Source organism: Aptenodytes patagonicus, chromosome 6 (genome assembly GCF_965638725.1).
Source record: "Aptenodytes patagonicus chromosome 6, bAptPat1.pri.cur, whole genome shotgun sequence".
Taxonomy (NCBI): Eukaryota; Metazoa; Chordata; class Aves; order Sphenisciformes; family Spheniscidae; genus Aptenodytes; species Aptenodytes patagonicus.
Window position 1 is genome coordinate 63,273,027 of NC_134954.1, and position 25,352 is coordinate 63,298,378.

The 25,352-nt window shown below is 43.8% G+C and overlaps 1 protein-coding gene across 4 annotated transcripts in view; it reads right to left on the minus strand.

Moving 5' to 3' along the window:
• SEMA5B (semaphorin 5B) overlaps window positions 1-25,352 on the minus strand; it is a 276,934-nt gene that overhangs the window by 105,170 nt on the left and 146,412 nt on the right. For all 4 annotated transcript variants that reach the window (XM_076342971.1, XM_076342972.1, XM_076342974.1 and 1 more), the window contains exons 5-6: window positions 16,444-16,543; window positions 532-577 (exon numbers count right to left, since the gene is read on the minus strand). In XM_076342971.1, coding sequence (XP_076199086.1) covers window positions 532-577; window positions 16,444-16,543 — 146 coding nt within the window. The remainder of the gene's footprint in view (window positions 1-531; window positions 578-16,443; window positions 16,544-25,352) is intronic.

Here is a 25,352-nt window from a genome sequence, read left to right on the forward strand (position 1 = left end):
CCATGGGTAACATACATTTTTCAACCCATTTTGCCTCATGAATGCTTGCAAGTCCAATCTTGGTTTTAGTAATGCATTCAGCAAAACACAGCTCCTCAGCAATCCATGTTCACAAAGGCCAACAATGGCTAAAAATAAGGTTGGAAAAGAATAGTAAAAGCTTCTCCTACATGTTGCTGACATGTCCTCTAATGAAAGCCAAGGATTTCTATTGATTGTTGTGTCTAAGCCTGTATCAGTCATACTACATGTTTTGTTCCTTAAGATACCATATTTTTGGCAGATCCTGTTACCACCTAAACACTCAAGAATCAAGAGCAGAGACAGCTGTCCAAATGGGCAAGTGTAGAAGAGCCCTTCCCCCAGCATTATCTTTGGAGTGGGAGTAAGCATCTGGTTCTGACTTTGTCTTCTCCCTACTCCATCACTCTGGGCAAATTTACACTATACAGCCTTCAGAAAAAGTACATCAAATATTACAGAACATTCATTAGCAAGTCAAATAAACAAGATAGTGAAAAGTGAACATACCTGAATAAGAGAAACGTTGTGTAGACTAAGTCTGAAGAGGTAGTTCCTGCACAAACAAGCAGAAAAATTACAAACCATTAGGCTACCAAAAGAAGGAAGGGAAAAGTTATAAAAGCAAGTCATAGTTTTTGGTCATTCATTTCTATAGACAATGAGCTTTTCTTGGACTCCTCTCCGCAGAATGCAAAAATAGTTATATGCTCCTTGCTCATCAGGGTCTTAGTGAACCTCATAACAAAGTTCTGAGCAGGTCTGGAGTAAAATATTCCAGAACTTATAATGAAGAATCACAATGAAATCCCAACAACACAGGGACTGTTTCCAAACACTCAAAGGACTTTGGTTGAAGTCCTGTATGGGCTGTGCTCATGTTTTTCTCTGCATTCTGAGAAAACTGGGGTTGGACAGAAGCCAGCTGGAGCAAAGCTGACTCCTGTAGTATGGTCCCCCCAAGCGTGTCCTTGTGGGCACTCCCATTCAGGACTTTGTGGAAAAGGAAGAGAAGAGGACAGATACTTCTCAGCAGAATCTCTCTGCACGGAAAACCAGCAGGGAAATCAAGGCAGTGGCTGCAGATACTCCCAATCCTCCTGTCATCACATCTCCACAGGCAAAGCGAGGGAATTCCTGACAGAAGTCACTGTAGCATGAGATACCACACATAAGCTGAGCTCCTATAACCCTCCTTCTGCATGTCCCTGTCCCATCACAAATAGGAGGGAACACACATTTGCATAAACATCTATGGATGAAGCTTAGTTAACAGGATTTATCTCACATTTTTGCTTGCTAAGACAATGCCGTTACCAGGAATCAGCTGACATATTAAGCCATACGGACTTGATTGTGTGCTTGAGGGTTTTGGCCACATCTAACTTCATATTTTTGCATCCCATCTGTCAGGGGGTCTGAAGAGCTGTGATCCTTTTCCAACATCCCTGTCACCACAATCTCCCAGAGAAGACACAATTATATTATACCAGGTGAACTATGTTTTTGGAGGTGGCTCTATTTAAACAGCAGTAAGCGCAGCTTTGATGATATACCTTCATCCGCTCTAGAAGTGCCAGTATACAGACATTCCCCTACCTAGTAGAAAAGCAAGTTCCGGTCTTAGGTCAGTGAAGTCAGAGAAGTCAGTGGAAAGCTCCTATAGTGATGAAAAAGTCATAAGGACTCTTCCGAAGAGCCTTGTTTAGGGTCCATAGTCAGCAGCACACTCTGCCCAAGCAAAGAAAGTTATTCAGACTTCAACATACGAGAAATTCATATTGGGTCACAATGACCACTACAAGGCTTGAGCAATTTTTCCTTCTTCTGTTATCTCTCACTTGTATATCACCTAAGTCATAATCATGGAGTTGCCTGTATACTTTGTCCCAGTTCTATACATAAATCAGAAGGTCTCAACTGCTGCTGACTGTCAATAAAGAAGAATGGGAACAAAGATGATGGAGAACTCGGGAAGTCAAACTCCTAATACCAGATCTTCAGCCAATGTAGCTCTGATTTGGTCTCATTTGCACCATCCTATTCTATACTGAGACTGGTTACCCAGAGAAGAATGAGACCCATTAGCAACATTTGAACAAAATATATCGGTAATTATTATACCTCCCGTAAGCACGCAGAGAAGTACACACACACACACAAAATCTCCATCTTCTCTCCTAAGTCCTATCACTGGAGATCCAGCAGTTCTTTTGTACAGTCTGAAACCCTATTCTGTCTCAAAGGACTGCATACTTTCCCAAGTAATTTGTTATTAACTCTTTAGCATCAGCTACAGACTTAAATATTACGTCCTGCAGGTGCATGCAGCAGACCAGAGGCACTAAGCTTACATACAGCTAAAATTTCAAAATGCAGGTAAATTCTCATCCAGTGACTGATCTGACACTTAGCTCCCTTAGAAAAGCACATGCTACTCTCACCAAAATATTAATGCAATTCCAGGACATAAGATACCATGGAATAAGCCTTCTCCTGGATAAGTTAAGCATGTCACTGGCCTCCAATCTTACAACACCCTAAGGAGAAATTCTCATAACTAGGGACTTGAACTTGTTATCCTGTTGTTAAGCATGCTATTTAAATGCATTGATTTTGGAAGCCTTATAATGCAGATTTCAGCTCCTTGTTTTAGTCTTGTAAAAAGCTAGACAGTTTGACTGAGTAATAAATTTTAATATTAGGGTTTTTTCCTTGATAGCACTGCAGAGCAAATTCAACCAAAGTATCTTTAATGGAAGAGACGTATCTAAAGGACACAATTTTTGTTGCACTCAGCCAAAACAGATACAGACAGGAATAGTGTCCATTTAAATAAAGCCAATCTCTGTCCTCTCAGTGACTGCTGTGTAGCACCTGGACAAGGCATTAGTGGTGAGATCACTCAGGTGGCTGACACCTAAACCAGGCAGGAACGTAGTACTAATGTGAATAGCACAATGATCTTCCAAAGGCTTCATACTAACCTCAGCTCTCTAAGTCTGACCTTGTGGCTTTCTTACAGAACGGAGAGTTTCCCTACAGTTTTTATCAGCTTGCCTCGCCTGGTGTCTGCACAGCCACTGGCAGTTTCTTTTTGTTTGTTTGATCCTTCTCACATCTCATCAGCAGTGATACGAACACCGGCAGGCAGACCAGGCTATCAGAGACACCTCCAGACTCCAGTTGACCTGCCCAGCTAGAACTGACTAATCCTTAGTTAATAACATGCTCTTTTAACCATACTTGTTCTGTAAAGCTATACCAGGAGTAAAAAGCCAAGGGGAAAGATCTGCTGAATAAGACAGTGCCATTTTTATGAATTGCATTTTAACTGCAATTTCAGTCCAAGAATGAGCAAGGTCTCTGAATGACTGGCATGGTTTATTGTACCTAGAATTGCCCCATTTGTGTCCTTTTTCTTCTTGTGTTTGAAGTTATGTCTGTTTAATACCTTGCTGAACTATAATTTAAAGCAGCTGAAAGAGTAGGATTAAGAAATATATGAGAACACTGAGATCTCTGCATGAATGGATGAGGTGCCTTCTTGGTCTTTTTTTTTTTTCTCCCATTCTGTCTTGTAAGTGAACGTTGGCTAATTCCTTTCTCTCTTAAATTAAACCCATCTGGACTAGGCCAGAAGAGCGATTGCCTGGTGCAACCAGCTATTCTAATAACCTCCTTCTCCTGTATAAAAAGCTGGTGCACAAACTTGGAGGGATAGACAACCTTCTTACTCACTTTCTGTCCTAAAAGGTCATGAAACTTCACTCCATGGTATTAAAACACAAGCTTTGTTTCATCCCAGAGTTGGCTGCATTTCAGCCTTCATCTCCAGAGCAAGCAACTACACTCCTCTAAGTACTCTGGGACAAATGGTATTATACACATTAAAAGGTGCCTCAAACTGCTAATTATTATTACTACTAACCTTATTATTCATGAACATCAGTGCATTTCTGAAAACGCCCACGTTAAACAGTAATACCCTGAAGTCTCAGCCAAGACTGTGGTTTTGTTGCATCAAGACACAGAGTGGGTTGATGGTGGTTCCTCGGGAGACTGATTGACAGCAGATGCCTATTTAAACAACCTGAGGGTGGATCCTCTCTTTGTCACTTCTGATTGCAGGGGGATATTATCCCCCAGCTCAGATACATGAAGTCAGCTGCTGTAAAGACCCTCCTGCTCCATACAACCTAGTCTTGAAGAATTTGCCATGTAAATATATACAGCAGAGTGAAAAAGAGACATTGTTCTCATTTAAATTTGAAGTACAGATTGAGCAACTTAGCCAACATCACAGAGCACATCTGCAGCACAACCAGGAGCTGATCTCCTGGTCCATTAGTCTATGCCCTGGTTCAGAGAATAACTTGCCCCCAAAGTTGGGGCACAGCATGTAAACCTGTGCTGAAGTGCCATTTACATTCATGGAAATTGGGTAGATGTCGAATTACTCTCCCGAACTCGGCCCTCTATGCTAGCCTGCGTATGAACAAGCCAAGCTGCAGTATAAATCCTGTAGATGAAAGTATTTGTTAATTGGCTTTGTAATTTGTATTTGGCTGCCTTGTAAAATGATTAAGTGCTCACTGTGCCTGGTACCACAAAGCATACGTACCAGAACAGCAGGAGAGCAGCTGAGATGTGTTTCAAGAAAAGATGGAAGAATATATCCACTTAAATCTGCTTGCCATGACATTCCCAAGTCAAAGCTGCTTATTAAGTGTTTATTTCATACAGCCAAGTGCACCTTGGATGAACTTTGTAACATGATGCCCATGCACTTGTTCACACATTGCCTGGCCTTGAAACAACTTACAGTGAAGGCAAAGTACTTCATCTACGACGCCACTGAGCAACAGAGCTACAAGACAAATTAAGCCTTTCCAATGGGAAGCCACATAACAAGAGTGCTTGAATAATAGCAGAGACCCTTCCTCTCAGGAGTTCTGAAATTATAAGGGTTGCAACATGCTTCAGACACTCATTCAGGCCTCTTTTTTAGTGCCTCTTTTCAGGCACTACATCTGTCAGCACTGTGCTCGCTGATTAAAAGGTGCTTCTTTCTAATTAAAAGAGGCTTTTCAGTTCTGCTGTGGTAGGTCAGGAGGAACATCCCTGCAGTCGATGGAGTGAACAGGTGTAAATGAAAGGCTACTCTAGCTTCAGATTCTTTTTTCTATTTAAATGAGCAAGGTTTGTTCACATCTCCCAACTCTGTCCCCCTCCACACACACCAAGCAGATAAGATGATAACCTCTCTGTGCTTCAGAACCACCGCTGCTAGCAAATCGGGAGCCATGAGATCCCTAATGCTGACCACCACTAGAAGCTCTCAGGACTTTGACATGCATACAAAGACCAACAATATGCTGCCTTATCTCAACTGGTCTGTATCACTACAAGACATGTACACCTGCTTGCATGTTGCTACTTGCCTGCACCTTATAGTAGACATGAGAAGCTCACCCCTCCCTTGTTACAGGGCAGGCTATCTCAAGACCCCTCTCTTTGTATGCAGACAATTACCCTGCAAGTAGAAACAAAGCCAACAGAAGCTGATAATAATGTTTGATCATGCAAAAAAAAATACATTTAGGGAACGCTGAAGAGAACTGAGTGAAGTCGCTCTCCCTTTTGGGGGCTATTATTGCACTGAAACAGGCATCTAACACAGCCCAGGTGAGATACTAGAAACTCAAGTAAGCTCATGGTGCTCTGGGAAGGTGTTCCCTGCACTTGTAGAATAGAATAGAATAGAATAGAACAGAATATTTCAGTTGGAAGGATCTGCAACGATCATCTAGTCCAACTGCGTGACCACTTCAGAGCTGACCAAAAGTTAAAGCATGTTGTTAAGGGCATTGTCCAAACGCCTCTTAAACACTGACGGGCTTGGGGCATCGACCATCTCTCTAGGAAGCCTGTTCCAGTGTTTGACCACCCTCTCGGTAAAGAAATGCTTCCTAATGTCCAGTCTAAACCTCCCCTGGCGCAGCTCTGAACCATTCCCACGCGTCCTGTTGCTGGATCCCAGGGAGAAGAGATCAGCACCTCCCATTCCACAATCCCCTCCCTTGCAGGGATTGTGCTGCAATCACGAGCCAGGTCTGCAAGAGGGACTCACAACTGTCACAGCGTAGATAATAAGAAAAATAATTAACAGAACAGGGTCCTTTGGGCGATACGAAACAAGACACAGAATTATGCATGTGACAAACCTAATGCTCCCTTCTGGCACTCCTGGAAGCCACATGCTGGGGCTGAGCCTCGGGCTAGGAGCCAGCAAATCCTGTCAGCTCTTCCTATCTTTGCTCCTGGAGGCCTTAGATATACTTTGTACTTCCACAGTACATGACAAACACAGCTTAGTCATGCTTCACGACTCCCTGGGAGCTGGTTAGTATCATTCCCCCCTTATACTAATGGAGAAAATGAGCCAGAGAAAGGTTAAATGGCCTTCTCCAAAGCACACAGCAAGTCAGTGATGGAATCGAGATCAGACCCCAGGGCTCTTGGCTACCAAATCTCATGCTAGATTAATGCACAGTGCCTCTACGCAGGTCCAGCTGTGGCTGAACTTCTCAGATGGTTATCCACATTTCTGAGCTAGCCAACCACCCCTAGAAACCCAGCTCCTGAAGAATGATTCTGGCCTTTGCTCTCAGAAGGAGTTAATTACATGCCTGCTCCAGAGTGTGATGTGACGATCCGTTTGCAAATGTTACTCCAGAGATTCATTTGAAGGGCCTGGCATACACATGCTGGAGAAAAGGTGGAGAGCCAGCATCTCCCTTACAAGCTGGATCCATATTCACCAGTAATTTTGTTTCTATTGAAGAAAAACTTGTCCGGTACATCATTCTTCCTTAAAAATCAATAGATGTTCAACAGAGAGCCATACTAAATGGCATACAGTAATACGATGCAGTTGCTGTATGAGCAATTGCTTTTCCCAAAGCAACGTTTCTCAGTGATAAATCCAGCCAGAGCTAGAGGAGCATCCTCTTAGAAGAGGCTCCTTATGCAAGCAGCATATCATTCTGATTAAGCAGCTTCCAAATTAAGGCAGGGTTCCAGCTGCTGTTTCTGGGTTGCCACTGAGGCCCAGTTAAGTACTTCTCAGTGGAAACAAGGATGAAAATCAAATCCTCTATGTTCCAGTCAATGGAGGAGAACTACCATCAGCTTTAACGGCACAAGGCACATGGCACAGATCTGCTCAGGCTCTATGCCGTATACTCAGGGCCAGCTCTAGGAAGAGTCAAAAGAGGCAGATGCTTATAGCTGCAGAGCGTGCGGGACAACAGCATAGCAGTGGCACCCTTGGACTATACCAATATTCAGAAATCTAGACAGATGGCTGCTACCGTGGGAGGGAGAAACAGGAAGGGAATTGGCCCTTGGACCAACAGCCGTGTCCCCTCTTCTGTCGGCTCACAAGGGGAGCAGCAAGCTGACTCTGGTGTCTCTGGCCCTTCTCTTTCCCCAAGGCAGGAAAGGAACAGCCTCGCTCCAATGTGATCCCACCTCCTTGGGGGTGACAGTGTTTGCCATGCTCCTGAGACACCTTGAACCAGCTGTTTTCTAGAGGGTAGCCGTATGTACACACTTCAGAGAACTGGCAATGGGATTTTTTTTGTAATATCGTTTGAATATATTTATAAAATATGGGCCAATTTCCATATTTTTTTGTTACATTTCCCTCCATTTCACTAGATGAGTTTCTTCAAAACCTCAGAGATGGAAACTGAGCCAAATTTTCAAAACTCGTGTGTGGGTTTGTTCCTATTTTCCTGGAAGAGTGAGTCCATCTCTCAGACCATCACGTACTATCCCACATGCCACCTCAAGTCTCTCTTGACATGCAACTGACAGCTCTTCTCTCCCCCTCTCATCCAGTTGGCAGAGTCACAGAGCACTTACAGCACCTTGATATGGCCCCTAGCCACACAGGGACCTTTGATCTCCTATTTGCCCATCACTTTTAGTTGTGCTTTCATAAGCCAAACTGTAAAATTCCTCTTCTTCTGATGCACTGATTATCGTTCAAATATTCCTTGGCAGCCCCCCCACCTGCCTACTTAGGCTGATAAACATGCTCAGTTCTGTCAGGCTTTCCTCAAACTCTGGATGAGTTCAACATGACTTGTATGCAAATACCGATGGAGTTGGCTGGTGAGCTTAAGTTACTGCCAACCAATCCCTTCTCCTTGCTGTGGTTTTTATACCTTTGCAGTGGCACAGAACAGTAGGTTTAGCACCTAAACATCTGGATATAAAGTGATATGCAAGTCACTATGGTGAGCCCTGCCATATAAAACTGACATATCACCAACTTAACCAGAGCAAGAAAGAGTATTTTCAGGAAAAGGAAACTGCTCTGCAGCCCCATCCTGTGATGCTGTAAAACACATGAGGTCCAAGTCTCCAAGGCTTTTGCAAAAATATCCTGACCTTCTGTTTGCTCACACCCCACTCTCTGAAATACAATCTTCAAACTTAATTATCCTCAGTGTGTTACTAAAGCAAGTGAGCCTCTCATGGGTAGCTGCTTTTGTGATAGGGTATCACCAATTTTCATTTTATCTGGAATATGAGATATTTTTCCAGTCAGGCCTGCAATTCGCTGTGTAAGGATGCTTCCTATCAGCCTGCGCTGCACCAAGATTGCCTTTCACACAGCACTGGCTGCGCAGGCACTGGCCATGAGTCAGCTGATAGCCTGGTTCCTCTGATGATGGGCAAAACTGCACAGACTACCACGCCAGTGAGTTCATTTGCAGAGAGGTAGATGGTACTGCCTTGCAGGCCATTTGAAGGACCAACTGTTTTCTCTGCCAACAAGCGTGACAGACCAGAGACTGTCATTGCCTCACGCTCTTCTCCACGTACAACATCTGGGGCAAAGCTGTCTCTTCGCTTTCCTACAGCTGTGGCTTCTGTGCATTGGTCTGGCCCAGCAACCTGACAGTGCTGCAGCATAGCATTTTATTTGATTTATTTATTCTGAGTTAAGTAAAATTCACATTCTGTGCTCGAGCAAATGCACAAATTTTAACTAAGAAAAAGAAAAATTACATTTTGAACAAAATTTGGGCCAGGCTCCAAAGTTCCCAGAATCCTGTAATTACAAAAATTCTCCTTCCATCCTTTCCTGTCTGCACCTCTTCCCCTCCTCCCCAAGGGGTATAAGTTAGGGACAGCACAGATTTGGGGTATGACAAATTCAGACTCCTTGCAGACCAGCAGAGGAAAGCAAACTCTATAGGTAAGAACCAGACACCCCCGTGGGGCTTCACCGCTCCACGCTTATACAAGAGCTGAGCTGACTTCACCTGGCACAGTATCAGAGAGGAAGATCTCCTTCTGAACTATCCCAGGCTCAGCCAGAGAGGTTTAAACCCACACTTTAAATCACGCTTTTGTTCCCCGTGCAAAGAAACTGTGCACCCCTAGTTATGGATTTAACTAGCTGCAATGTCTAATCACAGGTTTCTCACCTCACCATATTCTTTACCATGCAGGTCAGGCAGCTTATTTAAAAAACATCAGTGGTCCTTTGAAAGTTTCTGTTAATTTCAGAGACTGGTTCTCCCTTTTTTTCTCACATCACCATGTTATCTGCCCCCCTCCAGCCCCCGATACAAGGATGCAACTTTAATTAGGGCATTCTTTTGTCTGATAGGAAAAATCACAGTGAGAAAGGATGGTATTTGTTTTTCCAGGTTTCTCTGCAGCAGCGCTTTCAGCTACCCTCCTGCGATCTGGATATAATCAAAAACATTATCATGTTCTTTGCTTGCTCACATCCTCATTAATACCTCAACTGGCAAGGTAATTTCTCAGCCAAACGTGACTTAGTAGGGGGTAAAGCTGGCGTAAGACAGTGCAATACTACTGTGAGCCATCAGAAATGGCAGTAACTCAGCTCAGTCATTTTGTCTCAGAAAAGTATTGAGTCAAATCCTGTAGTCAGGGACGAATGGCATGTCATTCCTGGCTGATAACAGGACAAGCCTGTGGACTATTTAACCTTTGGCTATGCCCATGTGGTTGTGGCCAATGTTGACTTGTTTGCATGTTAGTCTCTCCATGCTATATGAGATCTGACTTTTTCAGCTATGCTGAAGCCCCACTGTCCCAGTGTAAGTGTATGGGACTCACAGACTTTCATGAGCATTTTGAAGACTTACGTTTTCTTTGGCGATGCAAGGCTGAGAGCAAGGGATTAAACTACCAGGTGGAAATACAACAGTAAAGGGTCCAAATCCCACCTCTGCCACAGGTTTTCTGTGAGTCCATAGAAGAGCTTTGGCTATGTCCACATTAGCCAAGTGCAGAGACCTCTGAGGTTGTGCAGACTTTGACAGGTACCTTCAGAAAGCGTAGTCTCGCTGCAGGAGTAGCTGTGTTAGGTGCAGCGCTGCACTACCTTTCAGATATACTATAAACTCACATGTCTCAGCATCACAGCCTTTTCACAGGGCAGGCTTGCTCTTAATCCTTCTGGGCCTTGGATTCCCATCTATAGTGTGAAATTATTAGTGCTTTCCTGCCTCACAGAAGCCCTGGGAGGATAAATCTTGGTGAGGGGCCCTGGTCGTTTGGCAACAGAAAGTATTCTTGACAGAGTTTAGACCCAACACTGATACTCTAAATCTGTGGATCAACTCTGACCCGACTTCTGCCACTGAATTTCCTGGTTTGCAAAATGCTTTTTGCCCAGGCAACATAATCTGCAGAGACTTATTCTCCTCAGGGTTCAGTGGCAGTCCAAATCTGGACAGGATTGAAGGTGCCCAAGGGTAAGAGTGATGTTTTCCAAGCAGCACAGGTTTTGAGAGTTTTACTGCAGCGCTCTGGAGCTTTCTGCCAAGCAGGCAGGGAAGAGTCTATGTTCAGCCAGAAATCTGCATGAAATCTGGTGTCTGACAGACTAATCTATCATACACTGGAGACTTTCAATAAACTCCGGGTGCCAAACCTGCTGGTTGAGGGTCCTAGTGTATATTTACAATTTGCCACATTTCTGCAAGCTGCAACTTGAAGCAACTCTTTTGGGACATCAGTCACTCCATTCAGTCTTCAGCTCCTAAGCCTGCATGATCCAGAGTTGTTTTAATGCTTATACAGCCAGGAGCAATAATAACCAGGAAGGGTTGCGCCCAGGCTGCTGTGCTCCCCCTAAAAAAACCTTTGTAAGTTTATATAGCACCTTCCCTGCTCCCCAAACTAACCATATCTCCTCCCTTGCACCTACCTACTTGGTATTAACAGGCACATTCAGTTCAGCTCTCGAATCATAGAATCATTAAGGTTGGAAAAGACCTCCAAGATCATCGAGTCCAACTGTCAACCCAACACCACCATGCCCACTAAACCATGTCCTTAAGCACCTCATCTACACGTCTTTTAAATACTTCCAGGGATGGTGACTCCACCACTTCCCTGGGCAGCCTGTTCCAATGTTTAACCACTCTTTCAGTAAAGAAATTTTTCCTCATGTCCAAAATCAAGTATGAAAATCACCCCCATCAAAGCATCCAGACTTGCATCACCAGCAGCTTAGTAGGTTTACATTTATTGCAGAGAAGTCTGGCAGTCCAGAATGACATGCACTTTACTTGCCAGTTTTGAGTCTGTCGATGCAGCCTTTGCTCACTACCCTCTACCTCCAGGCTCTTCTTGGTAATGACTATTTGTGACAAGGGCTCCTGAGCTGCAGTTCCCATGTGACAGCCACGAGAGACGATCCTTTCCCACCTCCTGATGGAGCTGACAGTGCCCTCGGCAGGCAAAACTATGAGGACTTCTGGTCATGATGCTTTCTGTCTGGTTTTCTACAGTAACACCTCCACTCACTGCAAATGGCCAACCCTTGTAGCCATGCCTCTCACATCCGCAGTCCCAGCAGGCTACTGCCCTGAGCTGACACCCCCAGAGTTTCCTTCTGGGAAAAGTCAAATGTTTCCCTTAGGGCTTCCCAGTCACTCTCTGTGCAGCCATTTGTTTGAGTATCATCCTCCTGTTGTCCAAGCTGTTTCCCTTCAGCTTGCTGTCGTGCCAGATTGTCACACGGTGTCTCAACCATCCTCCTTTAAATCTTTTATGTTCTCCTCATCAGGGAGCTCTTCTGAAGCGTGCTTTTTGGCTTGACTCCAAGCAGGGTCTTTCATATCATCATTTCTTTACTGGCTCCTGTCTCTGCTCAGCCAGTAATGATATAGTCTCAAGGAGTACGTCTCCTCGAGAAGGCGGGATGTCACAGCTACACACTGTACTTCCTCCACAAAACTCACCCTCCCTGGGGATTAGGCACCCTGCCTACAGCACAGGTGAGAGAGCAGAGCACTGCTTCTCCAACATGCAGGTGAAATCACTGCTGCAGGGATGGGAGAAGGCCAGCATGTGTCTGCTACGGATGGGGAAGGGAAGGAGGGAGGGGAAAGGGCAAAGGAAGAACCTTGGAGAGTTGAGCTGGGACATCCTGCAGGAATGGGGATGGAGGCTTCCTCTTGCCCCACCACCATCACCTCCGGCATCCCCATCGCAGCACGGGCACACTGGCATAGGCAAAGAATCTGAGGCTGTCTGGCTGTCAGGCAGGCTGCTGCTCTCTCCATGGTTTCTGACAGCATCTAGATCTGACCTTGAGCTACAGCAAGCAGATACCATCAATTCAAACAGTTGCATCTTTTAAGTCACCACTTTTTAACACAGGTCTCTTTTGCTTGCCCATCGAGTTAGGAAATTCAGCTTATATCCTTTGTTAAACCATTTGTTATACAGCAGCTCATTCAAGCTGTTCTTCCCAGTCCATTCACCAGCTGTACTACTGACAAAAGAGCAGTGTCCCAGTCTCCTAGCCTTTGTTCTGGTACCAGAATTATCTCCTCTGTGGCTCTTCTGCCGTGGCGGTATAGGTACAACTTGTGCCTATAATTCAAAACGATAGCTCATTATGTGACACTAATCTGTGAGAAACTGCCACCCATTTCCTCACCATTACTCTTTGATTTCAGATGTTTAGGTAGAGCAAATAGACCCTCAGTTAATAAAAGCAAACTGCTCAATAGGAATGCTGTTAAATTTTAAATCTAATAATGGGAAAGAGATTGAAAGTAAAGACAATAAGCATTCCAGATCATGCTATTAGAGAGGGATGGAAGTTTCTACATAGTCAAGGCTGCAATCAGTTTCCATTTCAGCTCCTTTATTGGCTTTGACTTGGAAGGTTTCTCCGGTCTGAAAAATTCAAGGCTTATTCTTGATGAAAAGAAGAAAGTGTTTTGCGAAAAAGCAGGACAATTGGACAAAAATGGCATTACTGATAGCTAGCACAGAAAAAGCAGGATTCAAGTTCCCAAAATCATCAGTTTTTTAATGCATGGGGGGATTTATGTCTCTTGTTTTTTGAGCTGTTCAGATCATATTTTCAAGTTTTTTCTCAGTAATAATGAGGTCTAGAAAATTGTTTTTCCTCCCATTAAAATAAAGCTCAAATAGTAATCACATGCACTCAAGAGCTTAAAAAAGCAGCAAATATTTCAAAACAATCACTCATTCACAGAAGGAAAACAGTACATTAAAATACTAACACTACATTTAAAGCAAGACAAAACATGCAAACTATGAGTCAAAATGAAGGTTATGAATTTTTGAAATGTGCGGTTTTATACTTAATGAAATGTGGCTCATAATACGGGTAGTGTGAGATTTACAATATTCTAAACTATTCATATTCTTACTTGCAAGTGTTTGGATTTTACAAATGATGTGACAAGTAAATACGTTGCTTAGAAACCATGGTGGGCTTTTGAAACTAATTCTTTTGTTTCTGGGATTTTGACTTGGCAGGTGTTTGGTGCAGTGGAGTTATCAAACTCCTCTGGTTTGCACTCAGACAGTACCAGTCATTCGGGGAGGGCTCTCAGATAAGGATAAAGCTTAAAAATCTGAGGCTCGTGTTATTCCAGCTCCCTGTCTGCATGGCATGCCCTCAATACCTCTTACAGTTTCAGTCACGCTGTGTCCAATTCCTGAAACCAAAAAACCCTTGTGAGCCCCAGGATCTTCTTTTCTTCTAGGAAGCATTTTCTGTGAAGCTTTGAAACACAGGATGAACTAAGCCAAAGAGATGCTGCGGTGAGGTCATACTGCTTTTAAATAGAGACAGAAAGAACTAGTCTGAAATAATTTATAACGCTATCATCTAAGAGAATTATGTTAACCAGGAAATTGAGAAGTGGGAGTACTTATAAACTCCACCCTGATCCCAAACTCCTTCCACGACCCCAGAATAGCTGGCATTACTACTAATATGATCTACAGTAGCACATTTAAACATGGTTAACATTTAAATTTAGGTTTCATAAATTACACCCTGTAGAGATGGATAGAGACAGCTCCTATCTCTTTGAGGTATTGTTTCATTTGCAAATTCAAGCAGATGGTGCACGAGCAACTAATGACTCAAAAAATCACCCCTAAAAATAGTCCAGAACAAGGTGTGGATTTATCAAGGAAGGAGGGAACAGAAAAAGCTTTACTTCCCGTTCCCATTTCTCTGGCACAGCTCCAGGAGCTCAGCAGGCCCAGCGCTGTGCAGCACCAAGAACCCCATCCACACCCCCATATTCATGCACCTCTCCCTGTCACCTCGCACAGGGAATGAGATGGTGAAGATGGAAAGGGCTCAGCACTCCCCGCTTTCCCCACACTAAGCCTGTATCCGACCCAAAAAAAACACCCTGGGAAATTACATCTCCATTAACTCTATCAAGAATTGCTCAGCAGAGCCGTGTGGCACCATCGAAACTTTCAGTCTCCCAGTCAGGTGGGTAGTGCTTTGTGAAAACTGATTTTTCCAAGCAAATTCTATAAAGACTTGTTACTGCTTCCTTATGAGGCAATACACTGCAATATATTGTACCTCCAGTGGGAAGCCAAATTTGCTGTCATTCCCCTGTTTATAATGATATTGAAGCCTCGTGTCTCACCACACTCATACAAACTCTTGCAGAGACAGACACTCCCTCCAGGATGTGTCGCTGGGGTTTGAGCAGGGGTGAAGCGTGTCAGCGTTAGCAGTGTCTGCGCGGGGGGAAACCTGCCGTGCAGCCAAATTATGTAGACCATAAATTCCTCAGAGCGACATGCCTGTGTTTGTGCAATGCCTGGCAGAAGGCACTGTTCATGGCCATCCCCAAAGCAATGCCGTTCTGAAGTAATAAATATTAATAATTGCTGGTTAAAGATTCCAGCACAGGTTAAGCCGTGGCTTGAAAAGTAAAATGTTTCTGTTTGAAAAGCAGGGGGGCCTCTGGCAATTTGAACAGCTACAGGAAGGTAAGTGTTATTATTTACTGCACAAATACACACAGAAAATGTGTATTAAATCACACTTCACTTGTCTCTGTGGAACAAAAAACTCTCCCTCTGCTACACATCTTGCTCTTTTCTCTTGTTCATATCATGAGTTCTTCCAGCTCTGCTCCTCACCTCCCTGTCCTCTAATGCTGAATAATCTGGGAAGAAAGCAGTCTCTTCCTCCATTTTCATTAATAGTAGAGACTGCTACCACAATGTTAATCTGATTCTAAATGTTATACTTAAACTGATTTGTTAGACCATGCTTAGTCTTTTCTTTTTGGGTTGTCTTATCTGTTTATTATGCAATAAAAAACAGTTGCTGTTGGGGCTCATGATTCAACCATTCCTGACGTATATTACTTCACTGAACCATAGTTCTTTTCCCTGTGACAAATGCAGCTCTAAATTTGTTAGAGCTTGCCTATGCTTATCTTGTGCGTTTCCACCCTCCCCTTATGGCATCCTAAATAAAAATAATGTTTAAAAATAAAGGAAAATATATGTTAATTATATACAATGGGCCAGAACAACAGAGTTGCACCAAAATGCATCCTCACCAAAGTGAGGATCTGGCTATATCAGCAAGATGAAGCAAACAGGTTGTGGAGTGAATTCTAAGAGAGAAGAAAGCAATCATTTACATGGCCACTACGACTTATGCAAAGGTGCGTAGATGAACCTGGTACAGAGGGAAAGTCTGGCCATGGCAAATAAACCGTAAAGTCAAATACTGTGCTGGCACAGGGATGGTGCAAAGTGATTGACTATAACTCTTCTAACATTCACGATACCGAGGGAGATGCCAGCATTCTGCTTCATTAACCAGTCATTTTGATTGCATCTTTTTTTTTTTTTAAATTCTAGTAATTTTCTCTTCTTTGCAATTATACTAGGAATCTAAATCCCTCTTCATAAATTATAGCTTTCTTTTTGAGGGGGACACTGGCCACATAAGCTGGAAACACACTCTCCTCTGAAGCCAGAACCTAAAGGGAAAGAGCTTGAGCAGCAACCCTGGACTAATTAAAAGATTATCTTTACCTTGCTCCCACAATGAGCTGGTTCCTGTTGGCATCCAGTGCAAGCTGAGAAAAGTCATGCACACCTGGATAGGTGAAATTCGACACCCAGGGCTTCAGATCTGCAACGAAAATGAGAAAGCAGAAAACAATAAAGCTGCTCTAGAAGCAGTGAGTTCACCCGGACATCCACTAATGGATTTCCTACCGAGTTATCTGCCAGGGGAAGGCTAATTAATAATCTATTTAAAGGGTTTCTAGTTATTCTGATTCTCCGCAGAATGTGCAAAAAACCGCACATAAATGCAGGGCTGTCTCAGCAGTTATTTTCACATCCAAGATGGAGTGTCAGCATTAGTTTTGGAGACAACAGCAGCTTGATTTTACTTCTGTTAAAACTGGGGAACCATCTTCAGTGCCAGGGTTAAGTGGTGTAAAGGCACTAGGTTGCCTTCCGTAACACCTCCATAGCATTGCCTTCTGTGCTAAGCAAAGGGAAACTGCTGCCCTCCAGAAGGAGAAGGTGGGGTCAACTGAAAACCAAGCTAGACTAGAAGTGATCTGCACTCAAGACCTGGCTGTTCCAATGACAGGTTTTACCTTCTCTTTCACGTTTTAGGTTCTCTTCTAGGTTTCACTTTACCTAACATCTGGGATCCCTATCAGTTAAATCCTTCCTTAATTTAGATGGGGGGGTCATCACAGCATCTTTGTGGCTGAGAGACTGCACAAGCTTGAGACTGGCTCTATCAGCTAGCTTGGATTCGCCAATCTAGGCAATTGTCCAAACTGCAATCACACAGGTTAAATGCAAAGCAATAGATTTGGCTACGCTATGCTTGTGGAGACAAAGATTTTCCAGAAGCTATGTCTATTAACACAACATCAATTGAGAGATCTAGGGCAGATAGTCCTGATGTAATGAAAAACCCCACCTGTTTAAAGAAAAAGCTGAATTACTATTTTTAGGGTACTCTCAGGCATGATGCTAGGGCATTCACAGAATCCCAGCTTTCAATACAGTTATCAACTTTGACCTTGTGTGTATCGCAGATCACAGAATTTCAACCTCTCGCCTTACACCTTTACTGCATGAAATAACTGGGGATAGATTCATACGTATCTTTCAGAAAGTCATCCAGCTTTACTGTGAGGACTTCTCTTGAGAATTTATTCCAACTGCTAACTACTCTGGCTGTTAAATACATGGAGAATACCAAATATCTGAGGGACCAAGGCACAAATAAGACCAAATCAGTGTATCTGTAATCCCTCTGTGACCTGTTGACAAGTAACCCTGCCTCATTCAAGGACTGGATGTTGAAGATCCGGGAGGCTCAACATGAAAGGTAATATCTTCTGGCCTTATGCCAACAGGATACCAATACACAGGCCAATGACCTGATGACTCATAACATTAATGAAGCAGTTCAGAGCAGTTCAAAAGAACTCTGAAAAAACATGCTCCATTGTTATTTTATATCCCCAATGATAAATTGAGAAGTCTCACTGAAGGCAGTCAGGTTTGAATGCTTTGTTGTAGGCATTAGTTCCCCTTTCCACAGGGGTGAGATGACAATGTTGATGAGGAATCTCATTAAGGCCTTCGGCGTCTTGGCACGCTTTGTAGGATTATGGATGTGCAACGGTTTAAAACCTTTGACGTAGGGATATTTGTTGAGCAATTTCAAGTCCCTTCTCCCTCCAGGGACAGATGAAACCTAATCAAGCCCTTCACTTATCAAAACCTTAAGAAAACACATCTAAAAGTCCCTACACTCTTCTTATCCTGCCTCTCTTTCCAAAGCAGAACCTTGTCGTGGAGCTTCTCCCTCTGCCCTGAACACCTCCATGTTTCATAACAGCTCCTGAGCCCCCTCACCATGGCACTGGACATCATCAGGCCTGGTCCCATGCCCCGCCTAACTGGACGCTGCCAGGGCCTCTCCGACAATGAGACCTCCATCTTTGCAATCTAAAAACCCTGCCACCAGGAGCTGGAGGCTTCCAGCCCTTCTCAGCATTCCTGTCACACTGCATAACCACACACAACACGTGTACCTCCTCTGCTCTTCAATGAAAAGGCATGAGTTAAGGAATAACTCAGCCCATCTAACCTTCAAGCATCTCCACCTCCTACACTCCTCTGGGACCCTTAATGATGTACTAGCACCAGGGAGGCACCGCAGTTTCACCTCTGGCATTCTCCTAACTAATGGGGCTCTGTCTTCTTTTCCTGTAGCTCTTTAGCTGCAGAGACATTTCTGAGCCAAGCAGCAGAACCAGCAACAATAACACCTTTCAGGCAGGTTAGCCAGCTGACATGTGCTGCAGATCTCCTGGCATTTCTGTTGGCTGACGGGGGTGGGATTAGGGGATTGCTATATAATGATGATAACTTTTAAGGATCCTGCTTTTAGGCCATAATTTCTCTTGTCATTTTACCTCCTCTCCTACCAACTCGTTCGTACTAACTAACCCACTATTACAGTGCGGTGGCAGGAAGAATATTTCTTCATCTGCTGCTCTAAGCAAAAGCTCCTCACTTCAGAGAGGTACACTCATCAGATCTTCCTTTTAATGGCAAGCTCTGACAAATTACAGGTAAAAATAATTAAAAAAAAAAAAGGCAGTAGGTGGCTTGAATCTTTCCATGTTGGCTGAAATGTCAATCAAGCCCAAGAAATAACAGGCAGTGTCTTGATTTCTGTTACTACTGCAGGTGGTACAACTTATAAAGAAACCCTTCCCGGTTATTAAATTAAAGGCTGCAAGGCATGCATCCTCATAGCAAAATTAAGCTTTTATAGGCATGTAGTTGGAGATTATTAAACCCAGCATGGTCCCAGATAAGAATGTCTAAATGTGAGTTGTCAGAATTAATGCCAAATGGCACATTTTCCTTCCCAACCTTCTTTCTTCCTGTTAAGAGGGAAGGGATAAAGTGGAATGGAAATGCAACCAAGAGTCAGGACATGGGTCTTTTTTTCATTCAACACATTCAAACCTACTGCTCAGACCACAGGCATCCCTAAGGACAGTTCCAGCCTTTCATTCTGAAACTAGCTCAGTTCTGCAAGGTAAGTAAGTAAGTGCTGCCCTGGGTCTATCCCTTATTAGCTGAAGTTTACACATATGGACCCAATGAACTCCAGAGTTTGCTTGTATTTGACCTTTCTCAGAAGGCTGATTTTTCCAGTGCTGACTCTTTAATTTGGCTGGAAACCTTCAGTGCTGGGGCATGTTTACATTTGCAAAAGTATCTGTTTAAAAACAGTATGAAAAATTAAAAACCAAGGCTCTGGCTTTGCATGTCGGCAGCAGGAGCCGGAAAGCTAGGAACCACATGGCTTAGGGGCAAAATGTTCATCAAGGCCTCCTTTGTGCTTCTCATCTCTAATCATTTCCAGGGGGTTAAAGATCCATGCTCTCACTTCCTCCACATGAGGACCAACGAACAAAAGTTTAATAGTTTCCAACACCGTCCATCGCCAGACGTCTGATTCAGAGCCTCTAAAGCTCTGCAAGTCCCTCCACAGCTCAAGGTCGTTCAGGTATCCAGATGCAAAGACAACAAAGCTTTGCAGGAAATGTAAGTCTGCAGACACAGCTGTGCTCAAGCTATTATGCATGCATAAGACAAGGTGAAAAGAGGCCCTCTGCCATTTCAGAGGGTGGTCCCTGCAGCCTGCTAGCACACTGCTCTGCAGCAGCTTCCTCAGAGTACAGGACTGCGACGAGGATTAGTCAGCCGCACAAAGGACAGCGTGCCAAATTGCAGGAGCTGGGTTTAAAGGCCTGATCCAGAGGCTCTTCAAATCATTGGCAGTTTTCCACTGAGCTTGATGGGTTTTGGATCAGCTTCTAAAAACATGGTAAACCTGGTAATACTTGAGCCTTCATCTCCTCAAAACCATCTGCTCCCCACCTCACCTTTACACTGTGTGTTTTGGAGGAAAGAAGTATGTAAACACTGAGTTGAGACTTCCCTGTCTGAAGGACAGCATTTACTGCTTCATCTCACTTGAGTCCACTTGTAGCTCCCATCTCCAGCAGGCTCTAACAGCTTTGTGCATCCAGCACACACCACGCAAGAGCAGAGAGGTTAAATGCCCATGCCTTGAAATTGCAAAGCCATTGCTAGGTGCACGGAGCATGGCTAACCACTGTGTTATTCAAGAACATCTCTTCCGGAATAATTCTCAGCATGGATTTCCTAGTCTGGAGCAAAAGAAGCTAAACTAAACAGGACCAAGGATTCTTTGTGCAAAATAAGGGTATACCCATCTATAAACTATCCATGCTTCTATCTGAGCTGGCTTTGAATACCAGTGAGGCTGCATGAGCAAAAACCTCGGCTTGAATTACTAGTCCAAGTATTTCTCCTGTGTTTTGGGCAGAGCTTGCAGCCCAACATCAATACCACACTGACAGTTGCAAAGTCATTACCTATACTGGAGCTGGCTAGTTGAAAGCCAGTTCAGGCATGTCTGTATAAGCCCTGTTCATACTTTTGAGTAGCAGTATAGTCACTGCTCAAGGTGTCCACACATCGAGTGGGGGGCCTGCCAAATTTAATGGGGATAAATAAATACCTGTTCTGCAGATATTCAGACCTACTTTTGTGCAGTGTTAACCTGACCACACATTCAGTGCTTCCCTTACTGCCTCAGTACGGTCTCTTATAAGTTCTCTTAGCTCAGCTTACGAGTTCATGGCATGCTTAATTATTGTGTGTGAGTATTTCAGCATTCCTGAGGAGGCCCAGATGACAGCCATGACTTCTGTAACTGTACAATCTCCTCTCCTTTTGGTTTGCTTCAGCCCTGGCCCAGGGCAAACCATGTATAGCAACTGGCAGATACTCCAATTTGCAAGTACTCAACCACTTAGATCTTTTTCAGACCACTCACTAGCCTGGAGGACTCTCAGTGTTGGATCCCAACAATGACCAACAGATGCTAATTACTTTGTAACTTAAGGTAAGGTCTCAGGCTGTCTTCTTGGTATAGACTCATGAAATGCCCCCTTTTCAGAATCACACCCACTGTCTCACACCATCCTCCGCTTCAATTATCCTCAGTATTCAGAGCATTTTTCACAAAGTAGACAGTTGCCTGCTAAGACTGAGGCCACAGTTTCCATTCTGCGTGGGCCACCAACCAGAACCCATCAGAAACAAAGCAAACAAGGCTGTAACCAAAGATCAGAAGGCTAATGACTACCCATGCTACCACCTGTCTTCTTAAACGCAGCAAGTGTGGACACATCCAAGGATGCACAGAGGTTAAAGTCTACTTACAGTGTTATCTTTATTAGACTGACAATCATATTTTAATATCAGCCTAATTTTAAATTTTAGCTCTCTGTTGTAGGTCACACCACAGGTTACTGCAATAGTCTTTGGAAAATAACTTTCACTCCTACCTCATGCTGAGATGTAAAAGTAGCCTCCACAACACAGAACCACTCCCCAATTCAGAAAATTTATCAGGGGAAGAAGAAATCTTTTGCTGCGCAGGCAGAGCCAAGCAAACAAATGTGTCAGCACTCAGAGCTCAACTTTACTCACGAGGCCAAAAAACTCAAGCTGGCTTTACCCCAAAAGTCCTCCTACACATACATATCACCCTGCTGTCTTGTCTTCCCATCACCACCTCCACCTCATTACTGGTATTCTCTCTTTCTTTAACCTAGTCCATTGAAATCTTTAATTGTACATTAAATATGTCTTCATCCCAACTGCTGCAATTTCTAGCTTCATTGCCTTCTTAAATCTCTGATCTCCACTCACAGTTATGAGGACTCAGAAGGCTGTTGGCAGAATACAACGCCTTCTACAAAATGGGCCAAACCAGCAGTTTCCTTCTCTCTACCATCAATACCCAAATCCAACTCGGATGTTCTTCCAGCTGTTTCATTTTCATGGTTTCACTCAGTTTACCCCTCTGACCCCACATTCACCTCCCCTCCTACTCCTGCTTTTTTTTCTAGCAGTCTTCACCTTTGAGCCATGTTTCTATCTCATTTCCTGCCTACCCAATCAATTCTTCCCATCTCGGCCAACTGCAAAACTCTTCCTCAGACAACAGAAACAATGAGCTAACCCATGAGTGGCCTGAGAGTCACTATGATAGCTGCTTGCAGTGAGCCATTCCATTTCAATGAGATCCAAGAAGCAAAAGAGTTGCTAATGTCCCTCTCCAGCCTGTCCAAAAACATGCAGATAGGAGATGACTATAAGAGGAAAGAATAAGACTTTTTCTCTCTTGGTATCATGAAAGAGGGAATAGCCCCATCTCTCAGCTACCAGGGAATAGGAGACAGAAGAAAATGCTCTGCTCTTTACCACCCTGAAGGGGAAAAAAAAAGAACCAAAGACTCAGGTTGTACCTTCACAGAGCCATAGGAATCACAATAATCATAGTAACCTAGACATGTTATCATTTAAAGTTACGTCAAATCTAGATGCTTTTGTGCCTCTCCCCTCACTGCCTACAGCTCCTCCTTGAACTGACCTTGCTGAACTTCTTCCATCCCAAGAGAGAAATGACATCTGCAGAAGTAGGCATGGTTCCAAGTGCCCAATGGCGCTGACATTGGAATCCTCTCTGTCTTGGGCAAATCATAAAACTATTTAGTGTCTCAGTGCTTCCAATTGTTAAATGGGTTTAGGGATACTGGCTAGTGCATCAAGGCCTAATTATCTGTAAAACACGCGATGTACAGGAGGCACTAACTGTTGCTAGTGCATACCGAACATCTTGACTCCGTTTCCTAAATTTTAATCATTTCTTCAAAACAAGTGTTGCTAAATCATTTCAATATGGAGAAAAAATAACTTAGTCCAAACCTGATTTTTGCAAAAGTACAATTATGACTGCTTGTTTATTTACTTTTTTATTAATATGGAGCAGCTGGCAAAACACACCAGTCTATCAGGAAGAACCCAGGGATTCAATCCCAGATAATAAGCATGAACTAGTGCTCACTCCCAGTATGGGACAGTGTGCTGTTAAGTTGTCCTTGGCCAATCCCCAGGGGAGGAGATCGAAGGACTGAGTCACATTCCCAATTCTGCACATTTCTACAGTTCTTCAGCATTTCTGTTCCACTAGATAGGCCAGTCTTGGCCCATTCTCTGTTTCATTTGGGTTCCTGTTTGCAGATGGTGAAGGGCAGGCAGAAGCTCAATCAATACCCGCCTCAGGGGAGAGCCAGGAGACTTCCGCTCCGTGAGTCCCCAGGCCTCAGGCTGGGGGATTGGGAAAGAAGTCATGTAACATGAGAGATGCTCTTCCCTCTTCATCATGGCTCCTGTTGCTCAGACCCCCCCAAGACCTCAAACCCCAACTGACATCCAGCATTGCAGATCCTCACTGGCAATGGCCGATCAAGAGCAAGAGGAGATGCCACAGTGCTGCAAGACTGTAGGATACAGATGCATGTCCATGAGTCTTGAGTGTGTCCATTTGCCATGCCTGAGATCAACAGGACCAAAGGTATGTGTCTACACAGCACAGGACTTCGTGGAAAGAACGGATCTGGCTTTCCTCAGCAGGCTACCAACCAGGACAAACAGTACCCTAATGCTGCCTCCCCTCCTCAAGAACCCTCCTTGAAAACCTTGCCTGCTACCCCACATGGCACTACATGGTGTCATGCAGCCATAGCCCTGTGCCCCACCATCACCTTCCGAAACTCGGCTAACTGGTGCCACACACAGCCCCACTGTTAGCAAACCCAGAGCTTTCTTGTTTTCTTAAGGATGTTACAGTGTTTAAGTATTGCAATCCATTGTTTACTGAGACAAGCCCTGCAGCTGTCACGCAATGTCCCTCGCTGAGAAAGATAAGGTGAGTGCTCATGCATCACTTGCAGCTTCCTATGACATTCTGATCAGTATAATCCCTTTTTTTTCAGACAGGAAAGCAAGCTGCATCTTGGCTCCTACAGCCACTGCAGTCTGATGGAAAAAACACTCCTTTATCATTGTTCAACTGTTGTTAAATCTGCCTCCTCCACATCTGGAGGCAAATTTTTTTTTTTATTATCCTTGCAGTTACACGTCTACACCAGCCACTTGTGCCAGCAGAGACAGTGCAAAATTCAGGACAACTGTTTTCACTGGTGAGAATGCAGGAGGGAGCAGAGAAAGCATGGCTAAACTCTCTGTGAGTTTCACCTGCAGGTAGCCAGATCTGCCACAGAAGCAGATGCATCTGATTTTGATGAACATCTGAAACAGAAGTTGACCCTCTTTGCTGGCTCACCAGAGACTGAACTACAGATGCCAAGTCAAATGCACAGTTTGTACTTTTTAGCCAGCCAGGCCTATGAGGACTCCTGTCTTCTGTGGACAAAGGTCCCACCATGAGTCAGTTGTTACCCCAATGAATCAGAGCAGAGGGTGTAAAATCCTGAAAGACTTTTGAAATGAACCTGTTCTCATAAGGACCAGTGTTTTTAAATTGGAAGCTGGCTAATAATACTAAGGGATTATCAGAGGCCACATTTCACCCATGACCTCCACCTCTTTTATTAATGTGCTGTAAAACAGAGCGATCCCCATGTATAAAACACAAATCTGAATTTCGCAGCTCAAGTACTTCCATTAAAATACATTCTAAAGATCGCCCAATGTTATAAAAAGGAAAGAATGGATGATCTTAAAAAGTCAGAGCTTTTTAAGCCAAAGCACAAGCGTTTCTTCAGGATTTTATCTGCACCTCCCAAAGCTAGAAATGATCATAAAAACCTCTAACCCAGTCTACTGTGTATTGCAGATCACAGACTTTCATCCAGCTAATCTTATACTAAGCCCAGGAACATGCTGGATTTTTTAACCACTTGATTCAGCCATGTTAGAGGAACAAGTTGGCCAGTTGGACCTATGGAAGCAGAACTCTCTAGAAACAAAATGATATGCTA